General features: G+C 37.4%; 1 protein-coding gene across 10 annotated transcripts in view; it reads left to right on the plus strand.

Moving 5' to 3' along the window:
- Positions 1-11,173, plus strand: part of NRG3 (neuregulin 3) — a 1,094,354-nt gene extending 1,083,181 nt beyond the window's left edge. For 3 of the 10 annotated variants that reach the window (XM_081074700.1, XM_081074704.1, XM_081074703.1), the window contains exons 8-10: positions 1,937-2,110; positions 7,322-7,393; positions 7,641-11,173. In XM_081074700.1, the coding sequence (XP_080930826.1) occupies positions 1,937-2,110; positions 7,322-7,393; positions 7,641-8,148 (754 nt within the window). In that variant the 3' untranslated portion in view covers positions 8,149-11,173. The remainder of the gene's footprint in view (positions 1-1,936; positions 2,111-7,321; positions 7,394-7,640) is intronic. The other 7 variants (XM_081074706.1, XM_081074707.1, XM_081074709.1 and 4 more) reach the window with 3 other exon arrangements.
- Positions 11,174-19,032: the final 7,859 nt, after the last annotated feature.

The raw sequence follows: 19,032 nt of genomic DNA on the forward strand, positions 1-19,032 counted from the left end.
GCCAGACTCTGTGCCACACACTATGCATACTTTATCTCTTTTAACTCCCAAGCAATCCTATGAAAACCCTCAAGCAACATGCCAATGCCTTTTGTTTGCACCTCCTCCACCCATATCTAGTTTTTACCTTTCTCTGCCTTACCCTATGCAGTAGGCAGGCAGCTGCTCCCTTTTCCTCTAGATTCTGTTGGTTCAACGTGAGGTGCCTGCAAGAGATGGAGGGGAGGGGAGAGTGAGGTTCTAACACTTCTGCCCCCTCCCGCCCTGCGTGGCTGCCACAGTTGTGTCCCTCTTCCTGGAGCCGAAGTGCCTCCAGATTGTCCTCTCCTTACCACCCCTTTCTCTCTCTATTCTGGTAACCGCCCCCTCCCCTTTCCCTTCAGTTATAGGGATAGTAACAGCTTCCCATTGATACTAGCCCTGACATACAATGGTATACTACATTGCTTTGTTTTTCTCTAACACTGAACACACCTTTGTAAATAGCAAAATTTCCCCAAATGACCCAATTTAGAATGCCATCTATTTTCCTTCAGGACTCTGACTGGTACAAGTAGTTCCCCCGATATCATGTTGCTATAACGTATAAACCTGAGATGCACCCCCAGATTCAGCTAATTCTGGCACCCAGGCCTGAGCACCCCGTGGACTCCATAATTGCCACAGGATGGTATAGACAGAAGCTGGAAGGGAGGGAAACAAATAAGCTATGTAGGTCTCCTGAAACTTGTTGGCTTCATGATCTTACTAGAAGTCCCTTGTTGTTAGTCATTTTGGGACTCAACATACAAGAAATAGCATGATAAACAATAAAGTTGTAATAACAATGCCAGTTATGATCTGGTGTTTGCACAAACCAGGTAGTCAGTGTTGGCTTAAGGAATATGAAGTTTGATCAGTCTCCTTGGCAAAACCAGAGAAGTGACAGTATTCAACTGTCAGCTTCTCAATCTCCGACCTTAAATAATATTTGAGAAGTTTTGTTTCATATTTAAAAAGTGGAAATAACAGTAACATTGGTGGGGGAAAAGTTACAGAGCTCCAGATAATAAAGCGATGTGGGTAAAATTCATTTGGGGGACTGGTCCCTTTAGAACTTGATAGGTTTACTGAAATTTTGAAAACGGTTTTCATCTTTCTCCATATGGTTTATGTAGTTTGACCATGTAAATTGGCATCTCATGGAATTTATACACAGGAACAAAGTACCCCTCACTACTCTATGTGGGAGTAGGGTAAATTCAGTGGGGTGGAGATGGGAGTGGATAGTTTTTATGTCTTTTGCCTTTTGATGGCATCTAAAAACATGGTTATTTGGGTATTTGGATGTCTGAGTCAAAATGAGATTATATAATCAGATGCTTAGTAAAAAAACAAACTCGAAATAAAAATAATTTAGCTTCTCAAGACCGATGAAAATTTGAACTGAGAATTTAGCACATATGTTAAGGAGAGAATGCCAATTAAAGTAAGGTTTTGTTTGTTCTACCACTAACACAAGTGAAATTGTCCCCATAACTGCCGTCACAGTTTCCTGGGTTTAGTTCATGTCTAATAACAGCACCATTTTTATCTTTATTAGAGAAACAGCTACTACAGTTTGGATAATGAGGGCAAATGGGAATCAGGAGCTTGAGAACTCCTTAAGCCTACCTCTTATTTTGGCTGGAAAGCTGCAATGATGAGTATTTCAGTCCCTTGTACTCCAACCTTGGAGCCAGAAACACAAGACCTTCTCTTTGTCTCAGTCTCTCCAAGGGGAAAATGGATATGGCAACTTTTGATCCCCTCCTAGCTGACAGACTGCAGTCAGAGATGGAGCTCGACCTGGAAGTTTGAGGACGTGGGGTGTAAATGCAGTATTTGAAATGTCTGACCAGCCACCTGTGAGGTTATTGCTGTGATCAATTTGTTTGCCGATTTTCTTTCACCCCAGCAGGAGCCTCTCCTCTTGCTGCAGCCCAGGACAAAGGAGTGGTATGCTACATAGGAATGCCTTCAGAAGGACACCACCCTCGCCCAGGAGTCGGCTGGGTGGACTTGTGGGACCAGCATATCAGCAACTTGAGGAATCAAGGATCCCAGACCAGGATACGATACCTTGCCAAGGGTAGGTCTTAAAAGCAATGGGAGTTAAGGGAGGGGGGCATTAATGCTGTGGTTTTAAGTTGAGTTATGCTCCTTGGGGTTTTATTCACTGATTTCATCATCCATTGGCTACTTATATCTTTGTTCTACAAAGGTAAACTAACTTAAAGGAATAGGTACAATGGAAATAGATATCAGGGAAGTATTAGATGGAAAATAACATTAAGAAGGAATTAAGTGTATGTAGGTATCTAGGCCCTATATTATTACATAGTTGCTAAAACAACCTGGAATTTCTCATTGATCAAATACAGTAGAGATTTCTTAGGGGGACTAAGGTGTTCCTTCATCCTTGGGTTTAAAAAAAAAAAAATTACTTAGTTCTCTGATCAGTGTTGTGGACCATACCCTAAACAGTGAGCTGTAACAAACATACTCATACAGTACCAGCTTCTGTCGAGCATTCTTAGCAGGTCCCAGTTAATGTTGGCAGCATACTGTCAAAATACAAATTGTTGAACTCAGATCTCTAGTTTCATTCATGGTGCAAGAGTGGAAGGATGGACGTTGGAGATGATGTCTGCTGCTCATCATCCTTGCAGAGCAAAAGGTATCCCTTCCTCTGAGTGGACACAGACCGTCATAGGACTCATGACATGGTGAATGGAGTGTAGGATGAATCTTAGTCACCATTCACCCAGTTGACTGTTCAACCAAACATGATAGCTCTTATTTTAACTGACTGAAGTTCAAATCTCATCTTTCCCCTACCAATTGTGTGAATTTGAGAAAGTTTTATCATCTGAGCTTTCGTTTTCTCATCTGTAAATTGAACAGAATAATACCAGCCTTTCTGAAAGTTATTGGGCATCATTTTTGTTTTTAATCACATGTATAAAGAGCTTGTACCTGTGACATAGTAAGCAGAGAAGTAGTACTGGTATTTATTGGCACAGGAACTGGTATAGAATCATCACTGATTTTAAAAGCAATGCAATCAGGGTTTACTCCAGAAATTTCAGGAATCGGTTCCCTCACACAAGCCAGGTTCTTATTACATCTAGCTTGTATCTCCCTGGATGAGTCAGACCGGGTTTCTATGCTGTTTTGGCCTGGGTGATTTTTCCACACTGTCAAGCTGAAGGCCAAAGCAGGTAGGAGCCTTACTTTTTCTTTTCTTCTTGGCAATATAGTATATACATATGCATGTGCATTAGTGCCCTGTCTGAAAAAGCTCAGCAACAGATTTCTCTAGGAAGACTAGAAGATAGGAAATAAATAGCCTGTGGCTGGGTTTTATAATTTCGAAGCAGTTCCAAATGGACTGTAAAATGTATTTGGTACAGAGCTGGGGGACAGTTGCAAATGCGGCATAACAGCCACATTGCCCAAAATGTATGATGCAAGTCAAGAAGCAGTTGGCATTTTATTTGCCTTATATCTGGAAAAGGGACTTATAGTTAGTAATCGATAATTACAATTAATCATGTTTCATAATTACTTTTCTTGTTAAATCACTGATGATGCCTGTTACATGGGAATAGTATATTTTGTGAGTGGAGGGAGAACCCAGCCCGTGCTGTTTTCCTTTCTGTTGGGCACTGTGATGGCTACCATCGCATTCGTCCCAGGTGTGAGGATGCTCTGAGTCTGTGCTGGGCACACACATACAGAAACCTTTAGGGGCTCAGATTCCCGTTCCGTGTTCAGGCACTGCTTTGTCTTTGACCTCCTGGGAGACTTACACTTATTGTCTGCATGGTGGTGGTTTTGTTTTGACTCCGTCATCATTGGGATTGGAATATTCTCTTCAGCTGCCTGGCCATGTGTATTTTCCTGTGTGTGATATGCACCCAGCGTTGATCAATGGGTGACTCCAAGTGTAAGTCACTGTGTGCTCAGCACGGTGAATCTCAGGGAGCAATGAGGGTGAATCTCACTCTCAGTTCTTGAAAACAGCTCTGTTCCACTCCTGGGGGACCGACCATCTCTCCGGACTGGAAATAGGATTGGTAATAGAATTTTACAGCTGAAGGCCCTCTTCAAATCTGTCCCTGGCCTGGAGGGGGAGTGAATGAATTTACTAGAGCCATGAGCCATCTGCTGCTTGTTTATCAAGTATGTGGGCTGTGTCTGCTAGTCAGGCTTCGTGTGTGACTTCTGTCCTTGGCACTGACTTCAGCTGAGTTTGGACCCAGCACCTACCTTAGCAAAGCCTGAGGAAGGGTGAGGTGGACAAGAGATGATTCAGGAGCCTGTCTCCCGATCAGTGGAGCCGTGACAACCATGGCAGTGGCTCACAGAACTTTGAACTGGGTTATGTCAGGCAAATCAAACTAATCTATTCGTATGTTAGACAGAAAGAAACGGAATCACAAAAGTTTGAATCACACACAAAAAGTTAGATTACTACCTTCAAGTAGAAGCCATACAAAATATACTGATTATCTACCTCACTTAACTAGCAACTTTCTGTGCTTCATGATGCTTCCGAAACTTTTAGAGATGAACCCGCTAAGGATAGCAGAGCTTCAGAGGCTAGCCCAAGGTGGGTTTTACCGTGTAAAGAAACTGAAACTGAGAACTGGCCTTTCTGACTAAATAAACCACTAAACCAGAAAATGCATGTGAAGAAAATCACATGTGTAACTGGAAGCTCTAGTTGTATGGCTTCAGAGGAAAAAGTGAATTCCTTCGATTTAGTCAGTTCATTCTAGTGCCTTATGCGCTAGGAAGTGAGTCTTGGAGTCCCCTGGGGAAACATAAATTCCTTGGCCTGACCCCTGAATTACCGGGAATAAAACCAAGTCACTAACTGTTGGAATCTCTCATCTTTAAACGACCGTTTTGACCTACGGAGTTACAGCGGAAATGCACTTACGATTTCTTTGTTGCGGGATCAGAGGAAGGGCAGTCCAAACTGGTATTTTACAGTCGATGAATGACAAACTCAGTGATCAAACTGGTGACAGTGTCACTGACTCTCAGAGGATGCAGAATTCTGAGTGTCTTCCAATTCAGAATCACAGGTAGAAATTTAGCTCTCACGGAAGCTTCTAGAGAGTAGTGTTCAAGTTCGGACGCAGACTGCAACTCTAGGAAGGAAGTGAGGACTACCAGACTGTGTGCCTCTGGGTGAGTAGTGCAGAGGCATTGCCTCAGTTAATCCTCAGAGCAATCCCCCGAGGGCCGTAGTTCTATGTGATTGTTTCAATTGATGAGGAGATTACAGTGAGGCTGCCATTTTGGCTAAGCATGTCGTTGGGACTTGAAGTCATGTCCGATCCAAAACAAAATCCCATTTTGGAGAGCTCTAATTGTGCAAAGTGCATCTTCATGTTATGATCACATTTAGATTTCAGTGATTGCCAGCCTTGTGTCCCATACCTGGCTTGTGAGGTGCTGCACATGTCAACTGCAGTTCTTCTTTCTTATCTAAGTCCTTAATGCAGCACTTAGGCACATCAGAAGACTGCTCCACGTTTGGTTTGAATTGCCTCTGATCACGTAGTCATGCCACATGGTTGGTTTACTGAAGCTACAGTTGACGGAATCCTCTAAGATATTTTTACACCTTTATTCAACATTTTACAAATAATGCTGAGATCCAGGTATAAGAATCTGCATCTATCACCATCACATTTCAACCTATTAGATTCTACCCACTGATATACTCTGATGATATCTACATGAAATTCAATCTTATCTAGTTATACTGTTTGGCTCTGTGCTGTTGATTAATCTGATAGCAGACGTTCTGTATCATTATATATATTAATAGCTGTAACAGGATGGTGCCAAGGACAGAACACAAAAGCCTGGAATGTGTTTCCTTTTGTCTGGTTGAAATTGATTCATTGATCAAAACCCTTAGATTTTCAATCATATGACACTAAAGAGAAAAGAGGATGATCCCCTGGGGAGTTTCCTTCTACTTGGCAATACAGTTTGCACAAGTAAAGAGTATACATCCTTTAAGAGGTTTTCTGCTACACGTTGGATGCCCACTCATTTCTGGCTTTGATGGTGATAATTAAAATAAGATAACTTGGGTTTCACTTCTTCCTCTGCTCCTTACTAAAGGTAATTTGGGGCAAAATACTTGAATATCCCTTGGTCCAATTTATTCATCCATTACATGGTAATAATGATAAATAAACCACACAGTTTTCTTTTTTAAAATTCAATGAGGTAATTAAAGGTGAAAATGCTTTGTAAAACCACTATGCAAATGTTAGCTCTTGTTATTATGTTTGAAATGGACACTAACTGGGACATAAAGGAAGTGTTTATCTTTAAGATCTGTTTATGTATTCATGCATCCATTCCATCATGATTTATTGGTTGCCAACTCTGTACTAGGCACAGTAAGAGAGGATGAGACTACAACAACACCTAAATTTGTTTCTCTGAATTGCTCCCATCATGTCCTTACAATAATAGACCTCTATTTCATATGCTACGCATTTCATTCTTTCTGTGTACAAACATGACTTTTATTTACACTACTATGTAAGACTGGGGGAATGAGATTTATTATATGGAGGGTGGACATGTTTAGGTTATGTTTAAATTGCAATAGTTAATTTAATGTTTAAATTAAGGACAAATAACTGAGAAATAGAATAAAGACTATTGTTCAAGTCCCCAAACCACATTTCTATGAATGTACAATACACCTGTGTCAATTTCTGGCACTGGAAAGTTCAGAGGCACTGAGAAATTCACTAGCTCTGAACAGGCAAGAAAGGGGCTAGCCGGATCCTGGCATATTCCAATGACTTGGAATGGCACGTTGGCATTTCTGACAAGCCATTGCCATGCACCAATGGTTCCAGAAACCATATGAACAAATTGTTAGATTGGCAGAGGCTCCATAGAACTCGCCACATGTTCATCTCTGCGTAGATGGAATAGTATGCTTTCTGTTCCCATATCTCGACTCAGCAATTTGTATTGAGGCAATCCCTACAGAACAGAGTTTCAATAGAAATTGGATCGGGTCCCCTAAAGTCAGTGTGAAGCAGAAAAACTCAGGACTGTAGTACCTTGATGTTTAATGTCGGGCTTCCTGATTCCTCCAATTAGGGTGCCACGTGAATCTGCTGGACTAAACCAGGGCTGAGAGGGTGGTCAGATTGATGGAGTGGAGTAATGCCATTATAGGTTTCCTGTTTGTCACTATGGAAAGGCCACACTTACCTGCTCAATCCCCATTTACTTTGTATTCTAGGGTAGAGGTCAGGAAGACTATATCCCACCTGCCTATACAGCTGTGGTGTGTTGAAAGATCCCTGGACTTAAAGTAAGAAGATCTGGGTTTGAGTCTCAGTCTGTCACTTATTTTCTGTGTGACCTTGGGCAAGTCACTTCACCTATCCAAGCTTCAGTTTACTTCTCTGTTTAACTGGGAGCATATTATCCGTCTGATGGGGTTGCTGTGAGAATTCAGTGAGATGGTGCATGTGGAAAGTACTTTGTTGACTGGAAAGTGAGTGCCCTACAGAGCACTGGCAGAAAGAAGAATATGTAACACTTTGTTTCTTTTCCAGGTATCCATCTAATGGTTTAAAAACCCAACAAAATGGATCAATAAATATGCAACTGCCTTCAAGAGAGACAAACTCCTATTTTAATAGCTTGGATCAAAAGGACCTGATGGGGTATTCATCCCCAAGGGCCAGCTCTGTGCCCATCATCCCTTCAGTGGGTCTAGAGGAAACCTGCATGCAAATGCCAGGGATTTCTGAAGTCAAAAGCATCAAATGGTGCAAAAACTCCTACTCTGCTGACACTGTCAATGTGAGTATTCCAGTCAGCAATTGTCTTATAGCAGAACAACAAGAAGTGAAAATACTGCTAGAAACTGTCCAGGAGCAGATCCGCATTCTGACTGATGCCAGGCGGTCAGAAGATTACGAACTGGCCAGCGTAGAAACGGAGGACAGTGCGAGTGAAAACACAGCCTTTCTCCCCCTGAGTCCCACAGCCAAATCAGAACGAGAGGCACAATTTGTCTTAAGAAATGAAATACAAAGAGACTCTGCATTGACCAAGTGACTTGAGATGTAGGAATCTGTGTGTTCTAAGCTTTGCTCAACAGGAAAGAGAGGAAATTAAATACAAATTATTTATATGCATTAATTTAAGAGCATCTACTTAGAAGAAACCAAATAGTCTATCGCCCTCATATCATAGTGTTTTTTAACAAAATATTTTTTTAAAGGGGAAGAAACGTTTCAGGAGGGATAAAGCTTACAACTAAAGCTTTTGGGGAGAAGTCTGAATACAATTTCAGTTCGTCCCAACTCTGTCCTCTTTGGCTCTTAGTAGCTAGGGGCTATGCAGACCCTCAGCCCCTCATCAAAAAGCACTGGCCTTTCCAAGTTTCGAGGAGACGCGCTGCTGCTGCCTGTGGCTGGACATGCCAGTGAGCAGGCAGCGCTCGCCGTGTGGCTTGGCAGTCCCAACCCCTAAATTTCTCTTCACTTGACAGCCTGATCACAGGTGATGTCATGTCGACAAATGTAGTGTTTTCTATTTAATTTTTGAAGAATGGCACAAAGACTCTCGAAGGAGAAGGAAGACAGAAGAGAGAGGGAGTTGTCGGGGAATATCTTAACTACTCTTCCTTGCCATCTTCCTCTGAGATTTGAAGGTGCAGAATCTCAGAGGGAGATATGAAATTCTTATAGAAAAAGAGACAAAAAAAAATCACAATGTCGTGTCACTAAAATCATGCTGATAGAAATGTTTTTCTTTGATAATGTTTAGGGGCTCCAAAGGAGCATTTCTCGGTGTGTATGTGTGTGTGTGTGTGTGTGTGTGTGTGTCTGTGTGTGTGTGTGTTTATGTGCATGTGAGAGCATGTGTGTGTGTGTACGTGCATGTGAGAGCATGTGTGTGTGTGTGTGTGAGTGAGTGTGTGAGCTCGCTCCCTCGAGCATTGGAGCACTCGTATGCTGTATGCACATGTGTTTATCGTGAGTATGTGTGTGCATGTGTGTGCGTATTAAGCTTGCTAAAATTTGTTCTGAAACATCAGGGAATCTAATCTTCAGAAAAAAAATTTCCCTTTTAGATCCATTCAATTTAAATTTTTCCATTAACTATAAAGTTCAGTTGGTAAGTTCTTAAATCAAGGTCACTTGCATGGTGGGGTCCTATAACACTTTTGACAATGTCTAAACCATTTTCTGATGTGAATACTTCTGAGAAAAACTATAGCCTCATTGATGATATCTGTATCACAGGTGAATTGAGGATGTGTGTTTATTTTGAATCATGCGTACTTAAATTATTTACATAAGCCAATGACCAATTTGAGAGTTACCCTTTGCTTTTTGATCATCCTCATCACCATTTATTTTGTAGCAAGTCTACAACGCGTGGACCAAGACATTGGCTTCTGTGGTTGATATGGAAAGAATAAATTGTTGAAATCACAAAGCCCAGACTATTCAGTTCACAGAAAGCCCCCAAAAGAACAGTAAATTGTGTTGTATGTTCATTTGGAATAAAGCAATATTTTTACCACTCCTGAGGTGAACTGAAACTTCTCCTGAAGATTTGTCTGTTTTATTTACCCTTAATTTCCTGGGGACATTCAAAGAAATTAGTGTTCACATAACCAGTCGTTTTCCAATTCTTGGTGGTGTTGTTATGTTTACACTGTTTTAAATAAAAAGGCACAGTATTTGAAAGTATGCAAAAGATTTCTTTTACTGCAGTTTGGGAAACTTTGGTTAAATTTTCCTTGTGGAAGATTCACATTCCATTGAAAGGAACTGTAACTATTTCTGAATCAAACACAGAATATATATAATGCTTATTTGAGGTTAAGTTGTTTCTGTTGAACATACATTGCAAATTGCTCTTTGAGAACATTCTTTAATAATAGACATGATTCCATATGGCGGGGGGAGAACATAGTGTTCTTTTCAACATTGTTTAATGAAAATTCAAGGTCTCAAATGTTGAAAACATTGTGGTAGAAATGTATTTTATATTCAACAAAAGGTTTGTGGCATTCATGAGTTGCCCCCTTATAGTTTCATTGTTTTGCACATAGAGGTAATGTCGTTAGCCTCTTAAGAGATGATTATAGATTTTTAATTTCTTCTCAACTACATTCTCATTTAAAAATATTATATCTTTGGGAAAATATTATAATGATGGCCTTAAGAAGTGCATAAAAACCCCATAAGTTGCATGTGAACTATGTGATTGTGTTGAAATTTATCACAGTTATCAAACATTAACTGGAAGGCCTCACAAGTTTGCTGATGTCAACCTTGTTCATGGGGTTTTCACTAAAATCTTATTTGTTGCTTATCGAAAGGATCCATACAGAATTTACCTAATTAGGAAGTTATACACTCTGTGACTTGCTGCAGTTATTTTAGTATATTATTTACTCTGAAAAGGTTGAAGATTATCAGTAAAAAGTAAGTCCTGATCCAACCTTGTATTTTTTAAAAATAGAATCATATATGACTTGATTATAAACACCCCGTGCATTCTGAAGGACGTGAATATCAGGCACACCCACTGGCAGTCTGATGTGATTTTTGTAGACAGAGTTACTTCCTAGCTGATAGTCAAGACAAAATCCTCCATGAAGAATAAATACTAGTGGTTACTTTCAGTGGTCCTTTGTCTCCTTTTGGCATATGAAGCTCTCCTCTGAAAAAGGTTCAAGTTCAAAATGCGTATTTTGGGACACCAGCAGACAAATGCTGAGGGCATCAAAACGTTCAAAATTGATCTAACATGGGAAATACCTGGAACCCTCGGTACCTGTCCTTCAAGCTCATCTGCATACAGAGAAATGCTTATTTCTACAAGACATCTTTGATTCTGCTTCATTTCCCTTGCTTTTATTATGTAAACAGGTATATAGAGATTTGTGATTAAGTAAATTGCATATTTGTTATTTCCTGGAAAATGAATGTCATGCATTATTTTTACTGGGAATCATTTCCTGATGAGACTGTTTTTTTAGAAAGCATATGTTATTCTAATTTGCCAGTGACTGTGGAACAGTGTTGTTCAAAATATGTGACCGATTTTATGCTAATGAGAAACAGTAGAAATGATGTTGGATAATTGGCATCCACATTTTCTTCGTGATTTCCCTATGCTCATTATTAAGTGCTCTATTTGACAATCTAGTCCAATATCTACCTTGCTATGGGGGAAGGACTAAATATTTGTAAATTTCTCACATCTCTAATGATTTACATCATTTCTAAGTAGCAACAGCACAGTCTTCTGGAGGAGGAGCAGTGCTGTTTTTAGAACTTCACAGAGTAGTCTGTTTTGATCGTAATAACATATCAGACCTGCCAAAAAGAGACTAGAACGGCCAACAGAATGCCCATTGGCTTCCAGATTGAATGGTGGCTACCAGTGGAGTGGGGTCCCTGGGGACCGTGATGAAGGCTGTCAAAACCAGGTGGCCAGCAGAATGTGCTTGAGGCCTGCAGCAGTAGTTCACGCCTACCCTGCAGTATGGTGCTACAGGAAACCATGGCTCTCTTAGCGAGGGGGATGGTGGTTCCTTCACTTCCAGCCCCATAAACCACAAAATATTGCCGTGAGACAAGTGCTGTGAAACATTTCCCAAGGGAGTATGTAGTACACCTAGCAGCACAGCAGAAGGGGTGGGATTTTTATTTGATCTTTTGGTATTGGGAAACATTTTTTATATATAAAACTACTTTTAAAATTCTTATTCAATTGTATAGATTCAGTGCAGTGTCTTCAATGATAGCATGTCTATACTGTGTTTGTACTTTCATCCTCAGAAATTCAGTTTTCATCCAGGAAAAACCAGTACAATGTTTTCAGGCTGTTCTCAATTTTTAATGCTTCCCAACATTTCCCGGGCAATGAGGCCTTTAAATAAGCTTTATCTCTTTCTCTTTTATTCTTTCTTTCCCTTTTAAGATAGAGTAAGAGTAAAGCAAGAAATTCATTCCTTAAGGTGCACATTGTTCTCTTATAATAGTTTGTTTCCTACTGTGATTACACACACACACACACACACACACTCATAATCATGTATGTATATAAAATACATTTGTATATTAAATTTAGGTGTTTGATTATTTTGGTAGTTTTATTTTTGCTTAATTTGGCAAACATGAAAGTGATTGCCTCAATGAATGCCAACAAAATCAAATCATGTAGCAATCAGCCAACTTGGCAACATTTAGATGACACAGGCATTTTTCAGTTTTCTTAGGTAAGAAGAAATATCCTCAGGTTGGAAAATTCGAGAGCTGGAATAAAATCTCTGCTAGATTATCTCTTAAAAATGAAGATTAAACTGTGGGTGTATATGACTGTTGTCCCTATAGTGTGTATAATGATCACAAATATATTTTTTACAAATTAAATTGACTTCTCCCAAAGGTCCCTAAACAGGTGCCTTTGACTTCCAGTGCCCACTGAATACTAGTGAGGAGTTGAAGTGAAACTGGAATGTTGGGGGGTGACTACGTATTAATGTTGGATACCCAGTGAAGATGTGAAGTTAAAAGTAGCAGTAAGGAGAACTAGAAGTACTAGGCTTCTAGTACTTTGATAACTTCTTTGTCATAAATACCTGTATTGATTGCACGTGCATTCTTGCCTATAAAAGAATTGTGTGATAGCCAACAATCTCTTATTTTTGGAAATGAATTAGAAAAATCTTTATATTGAAAATTGTTGTTGTGAAAGCTTCTAACTCATCTATCCATAATAGTAGCTCCATGACCTAATTTGTCAAATAAGGAGAATGAATCTAGTTCGTCTTCGATTTCCTTCTCAATTGAATATCCTGTTATCCAATCATTCTAACTCAGATGTTACCTGGTCATTTGTCATCCTATCATTTGAACACAACTCTTTAGAAAGTTAATGGATCTAAGTCTATCTCTGTAAGACTCAAAAACTATTGGAATCTGTGTATGAATTTATGAATAAGACTCATATTTATAAAGTTCCATTTAATTTTCTTGGAGAAATAGACTCACTTCTGTGATTGTATTTAAAGTAAATTTACCTAGGACAAGTAATCAAATTGAAAAATGGCCAAGAAAATGCCTAATTTCAAAGGTTAAGCATCAGAACTTTCCCCAAATATTTGGGTCAAAATTTGCCGCAGATTTTTTTCCCCCCAAGAAACTGCATCCTGTGAACCTTTACCAAAGCCAGAGCAAGGGAGACTGCAGAGAAAGCATGAGAACTTGAGGGTGTGCTCCTCTCACCCAGGCAGTGACACGCTCAGTGACACACAGGAGATTTATTGATATTCTCAGTTATTTGCATCTCAAACTCATTGACACAAACTCTCCAATTAATAGTGAATACATTCTCTAGAGACATCTTCACATTATAGTTGGAAATTATCCTGTCTTTGCAGGACACAATAGACCAAAAAATATAGGGTTTACTTAATTTTGGTTGTAATTGCTGTTTTTGACAAATCAATATCTATCTGCTGGTGGACCAGTATCCCGACTGGCGCTATTCTTCCATATATAATTTATCTTCATCAAGATCCCAGTCTAAAATCCTTAGGATTCGATAAAACCATACAGGATGTTAAAATTATTGAATTAAAAACAGTAAATCTCTTTTAAGTTGTATTGTTTTTTAACATTATAAGGACTCCGTGTAGTTGTTTACAAAGTCGAAATAGGAAAATAAATCCACATTTTTAAACTTGTTTTTGATGTACTTAGAAGGCTGGGGTGGCCCTCTTACAAACCTTGTTATGCTTTACATTGATACTCTCCTTTCTGAAATCAATTTACAATTAAGGGCTTAAACAATCTTACACACAGACACAGCATAACACACATGATGTGTTGAAACTCAATGTTTACTCCTTCTCCTTAGATTTTTTTTTTCCCTTACAGCTCACCTAAGTGTCTCCAAACTCATGGTATGGAAGTCCTTGGATTTAGATATGTTTCATAGGAAATGGATGTAGCAAGAAGATATAGTGATTATCCCTTAAAGTTTGTTTTATACAGCCAGGTTTTGAATCATGTCCTTATTAATAAAAGTGTGGAGAATAGACACATTTGTTTAAATTGAAATAAAATCACCATCAAATCACTACACATTTACCAGAGACTACTGTGTATATTTAAAGATAATTAAAGGAAAATGCCTTGGCTCTGTCTTGCTTTTCAAAGTATGCAATTGCACACAATAAATCTAAATAAAAATATATTCTTAGTCCTTAATAATTAATATATTTTATTAATCCATTTGACCATATTTTAAATAAAGAACTTATGTCACACACACAGAAGAATTCATGCAAAATGGTCAGCAGAACATTTTTAGTTGTTAATTTTTAAAACTTTACTAGAAAACAATCTTTTGTGCCTGTGATAATAATTTTGTTTCAAGGAATATATATGTATCTCCTTTATCTTCTTCCAAGAAAACATTTCAAAATGATGTCCACTACTTTATGGGAATGAAGCGTATGGGAAATAATACTAAATGTATGCCCTTTGGCACCCCAGTTAGACTGAGTTCCGTTATGTCTGCACTTTGTTTCAGAGGAGATATGCTGCTTATTAAAAATTAAGATATAAATTTAATAATAACTTTAATAATAAAATTCACATGACAAAATCGAAATTGTTAGTAATAACTTTAATAATAATCTAGACTTTGTCATGTAAATTTTCATCTGTGGTGGGAATCCTTGACTACCATTTCCCTGTTGTACTTTCTCTCTCTTTTTTTAATTTTTATTTTTTTCTCTTTATTTAATTTATTGTGGGGACATTGATTAGTAAAATTGTATATGTTTCCAGTGTACATTTCTATAGTCCATCATCTATATGTTGCATTGTGTGTTCACCCACCAGTATTCTTTGATGAAACTGGACACTCAGAATCCCTTAGGTTGGAGTCTTACTACACGTTCCTCTTATCTCACTTCCCTTATATTAAACAGGGAATTTTCGACTAACTGAGAAATCAATATGATTTTGTAGAGGAAAATATCTTTGTTCTTTTGAGTTGTGCTAGTAGAGGAATGAACTAGGAACGTTTTAAATCTAAGTGATAATAAAGTTCATGACTTTAGCCAATATCTTCTCATATACAGACACACCCCAGGGTTCTTTAATTTTCCTAATATTGTTAACAAGATTTTTCAACCTTGTTGTTGTTGTTTTTTACAACAGTGTTTTCCATTTTGTAAGAGAGAAAGAAATAATCAACTATTTATATAAAAGAAGAAAACAAAAAATAAAGCAATCATCCTTTAAACAATGAGTAAAAAACAAGCCAATAATAATATTTTTAATGAGGTTAAGTAACATGATAACTGACTAAAAATCGAATCAAATCTAAGGCAAAAACAAGGTACAGAAATATTAGGCAAAGAGTTTTCATAATAAGATTTCTTTTTCATAATTCTTTGTTGTAAACTGGACTCTTCTTTCCATAATATGACTTTATTTTGTAGAATTTCTATTGGACATTAATTATGCATATTGAACACAAACATTTAAATATACTAAAACGGCCACTTTTGCCATTTTTTCTAACTTGACACAAAGTGTATAAAAATTTGTGTGGAAGATGGAAAAAATACAGATTAGTAGAAAGAAATTATTCATCCATCTTATTTTCTCATTGACAGCTTTCATTGAATGTTCCCATAGTTTAAGCGAAACATAGAAGTTTCTGACTCAAGGAGGCAGTGGCAAACATTTTGAAATTTCAAATGTGGAACACAAATATAAGGAGTTGTAATCTTCTTTGGGTCTAAAGAACCTAAACAAGTATACAGTACAGTTTTAGAAAGGGGGCATTCTTTTGTTTAAAAAACAAACAAAACAGAGCTTGTCCTGCAGGCTCCATCCATTCCAACCAAAAAAAGTGAATAAGCATTTCTGTGAGTTTTTTTGTCCAATGAAAAAGAAGAGACAGATACATCTGATGCCATAAATATTTGCACAATAAATAGTTAGATTTTGCTACTAATTTTATTTTGGCTTCACTTTTTTACATTTTCTTACTTTAAAATTAATATTATAGAAAGTGTGAAAAATAAAAAAAAATAATCACCCATGAATTCAGCTATGCTAAGGTCATAATAAGTAGCATCTTTGTACATTGTCTTCTCATTTTTCACATATGTGCATATTTCATATTTTCCTACTAGGAAGTAATTTTCCTACTATGTTGTGTTATATATTATTTTTAATTTATTGGGGTGACAATTGTTAGTGAAATTACGTAGATTTCAGGTGAGCAATTCTGTATTACATCAACTATAAACCCCATTGTGTGTTCACCACCCAGAGTCAGTTCTCCTTCCATCGGTTGTATTATAATTTAAAAAACAGTATATCATACTGTACCGTGGTAATACATTGTCTTTGTAAACATTTAATTTAAAGGCTACATAAATTTAGGTTGTTCATATATTATGACTTATTTGGCCATTTTATTATTATTATTATTTGGCATTCAAATTGCTTCAGTTTATTTCCTACCATGAATAACTTCACAATTAATATTATAATACTCATTACTCTTTCTTATGGAAGTAAAGTGCAGATTCATGAACAAGTTTCAAATGGTCTGTAATCACTCAAAATTGTAATACTTGTGTATAGGATAGTATGTACTTTTTCTGGTGTGGGGTGAAAAGTCTATAACTAAAATTTTCATAAGGTTAGTAAAGAAATCTATGAACTTCAGTGGTTAAGAATAATATTATATTTTAAAAATCATTTCTTGATTACACATTACAAGAAATTGAATGGCTGGGTCAATGAGTATGACTTTTTTTTAACTAAGGCCGGTTTTTTAGAGAAGTTTTATGTTCACAGCAAAACTGAGAGAAAGGTGCAGAGATTTCCCATACACTCCCTGGCCCCACACATCCACAGCCGCCCCCACTATCAACATTCTCCACTAGAGTGGGACAGTTGTTACAATTGAAGGACCTACATGGACACATCATGATAACCCCAAATCCATAGTTTACGTTACAGATCATTCTTGTTATTGTACATTCTATGGGGGTTGACAAATTTGCAATGACATGTATTCATCACTATAGTATCATACGGAGTACTTTCATTGCCCTAAAAATCCTCTATTTTCCACTTATTCATCCTTTCCCACATCATCCCCATCAACCACTGATAATTTTACTGTCTCTGTACTTCTGCTTTTCAGTATGACCATTCTGTAAACTTGTTTTAGCCATTACTCAATTGATTTCTGGAAGTGGCTAATATTTACAGTTTTAACATCACTTGAATTTCTTGTTTGTTTCTTTTTATTTACTTTGCTACATAGCATATTGTAGTTAAATGTAATTGGTTTAGGATTGATAAGAAATGCATCATCTTAATGAAGCGTAATTTTAATTTCTAATTAGGAACATGTTTGCAACTAGAATATGTTAAAAAAAATAAAAATCACCATCAGGAGATAAGCACTATTAATATTTAAGTATATTTCCTTCCAGTATTTTTAACTGAATAGATAGATACATGCCATATGTCATTTACAAACTTGGAATCATCTAGTATTTAAAACATTTTGTCCTGCTTTATTAACTTTACATATGGTCTCTGATAATTTCCTCAATTAGTAAAGTATCTTTACATGTAATATTTTTAATGGTTACACAAGCCATTACAGGAATGCAACACATTCATATTTTCAAATAGCTCTTTAAACATTTATCACATAATATATTCAATTGACTTTTAAATCTTTACCAACTGATTTTTAAATGTTTCACTTGTCCCAATATTTAAATGTTATATGTACACATACATGCACTGATGTTTTCTTGGCATAAGCATATTTCTATGTATAGGCAGCCACGGATATTAGGCTGTTACAGAATTAGCTTGTTTTGGGAACAGCTTCCTTGATGAATTTTGGTGACCAAAATCATAATATTTTGCTTATATAGACAGCTGGACAAATTGACATGAACGCTACAGAAACCTCTGTACAGCTGACGACTGTACATTCACACCTCCCAATCCACACTCAAAAAACTGGAGTGTTAAAAAATAAAGATGATGATTTTAAAATTGCCATCAGCTCTGGAAACCAGGAGGAGCGACATTAACATAAAAGCAAAGCATTTTAAAGTACTAAGGATATGCCCAGCACTGTATGCTTTATATACAGAGGGTGCCAAAAATATGTACACACATTTTAAGAAAGGGAAAAAACTGTGTTAAAATTGTAATGATATATACTGATAACAAAAGATGAATACAAGTTGTGGGTATACATTTTTGGCACCCCCAGTATAGTAACAGATTTAATCTTCCTAACAACCCTATAAAATAAATATGAATATGATCCCCACTTTAAAGATGAGGAAAGAAAGGCCTGAAGAAGTTAAGAAACTTGCCCAACATTTCACGAAAAACAAATTGTAAGGGGCTTGACTTCAACCCAGAGTTTATGCAGACTTACCCTTTATTTTCTAATCCTTATCACTATCTTTCTTGAGGAATTTCTGGTAATCATAGTTCAAATGTCCAAGACATGATCCCGACCCTAGTTCCCCACACTTAAGGATTAGATATAACAAGCTCTAGAAATGAAGGCAGAGCATAGAGCTAAAGATTTGGACTCTATGCACCTAATTTTGTGAGTTCTTTTTAAATTCTCCCATACAAAATGCAGTGATCAGATAGCAAAACTGTTATTTATTTCTTATCCCGAAGATGACAGTCAGTAGTGCCAGAAAAAGGCCAGGAGGACCATGCCCACAGCTGTGGCTATACCTACTGTTTCCATCAAGTGAAGAATGGGTGAAAAATGGCCGTCCTCCAGTCATCTGTTCCAACAAAGTAAGAGTTGGTGTGTAGCTGCATATCTCTGTCCATTCACTTCAAAGTGCCACATCTCTGAAATAAATAGATAGATTAT

This window comes from Rhinolophus hipposideros (genome assembly GCF_964194185.1).
Source record: "Rhinolophus hipposideros genome assembly, chromosome: 15".
NCBI lineage: Eukaryota > Metazoa > Chordata > Mammalia > Chiroptera > Rhinolophidae > Rhinolophus > Rhinolophus hipposideros.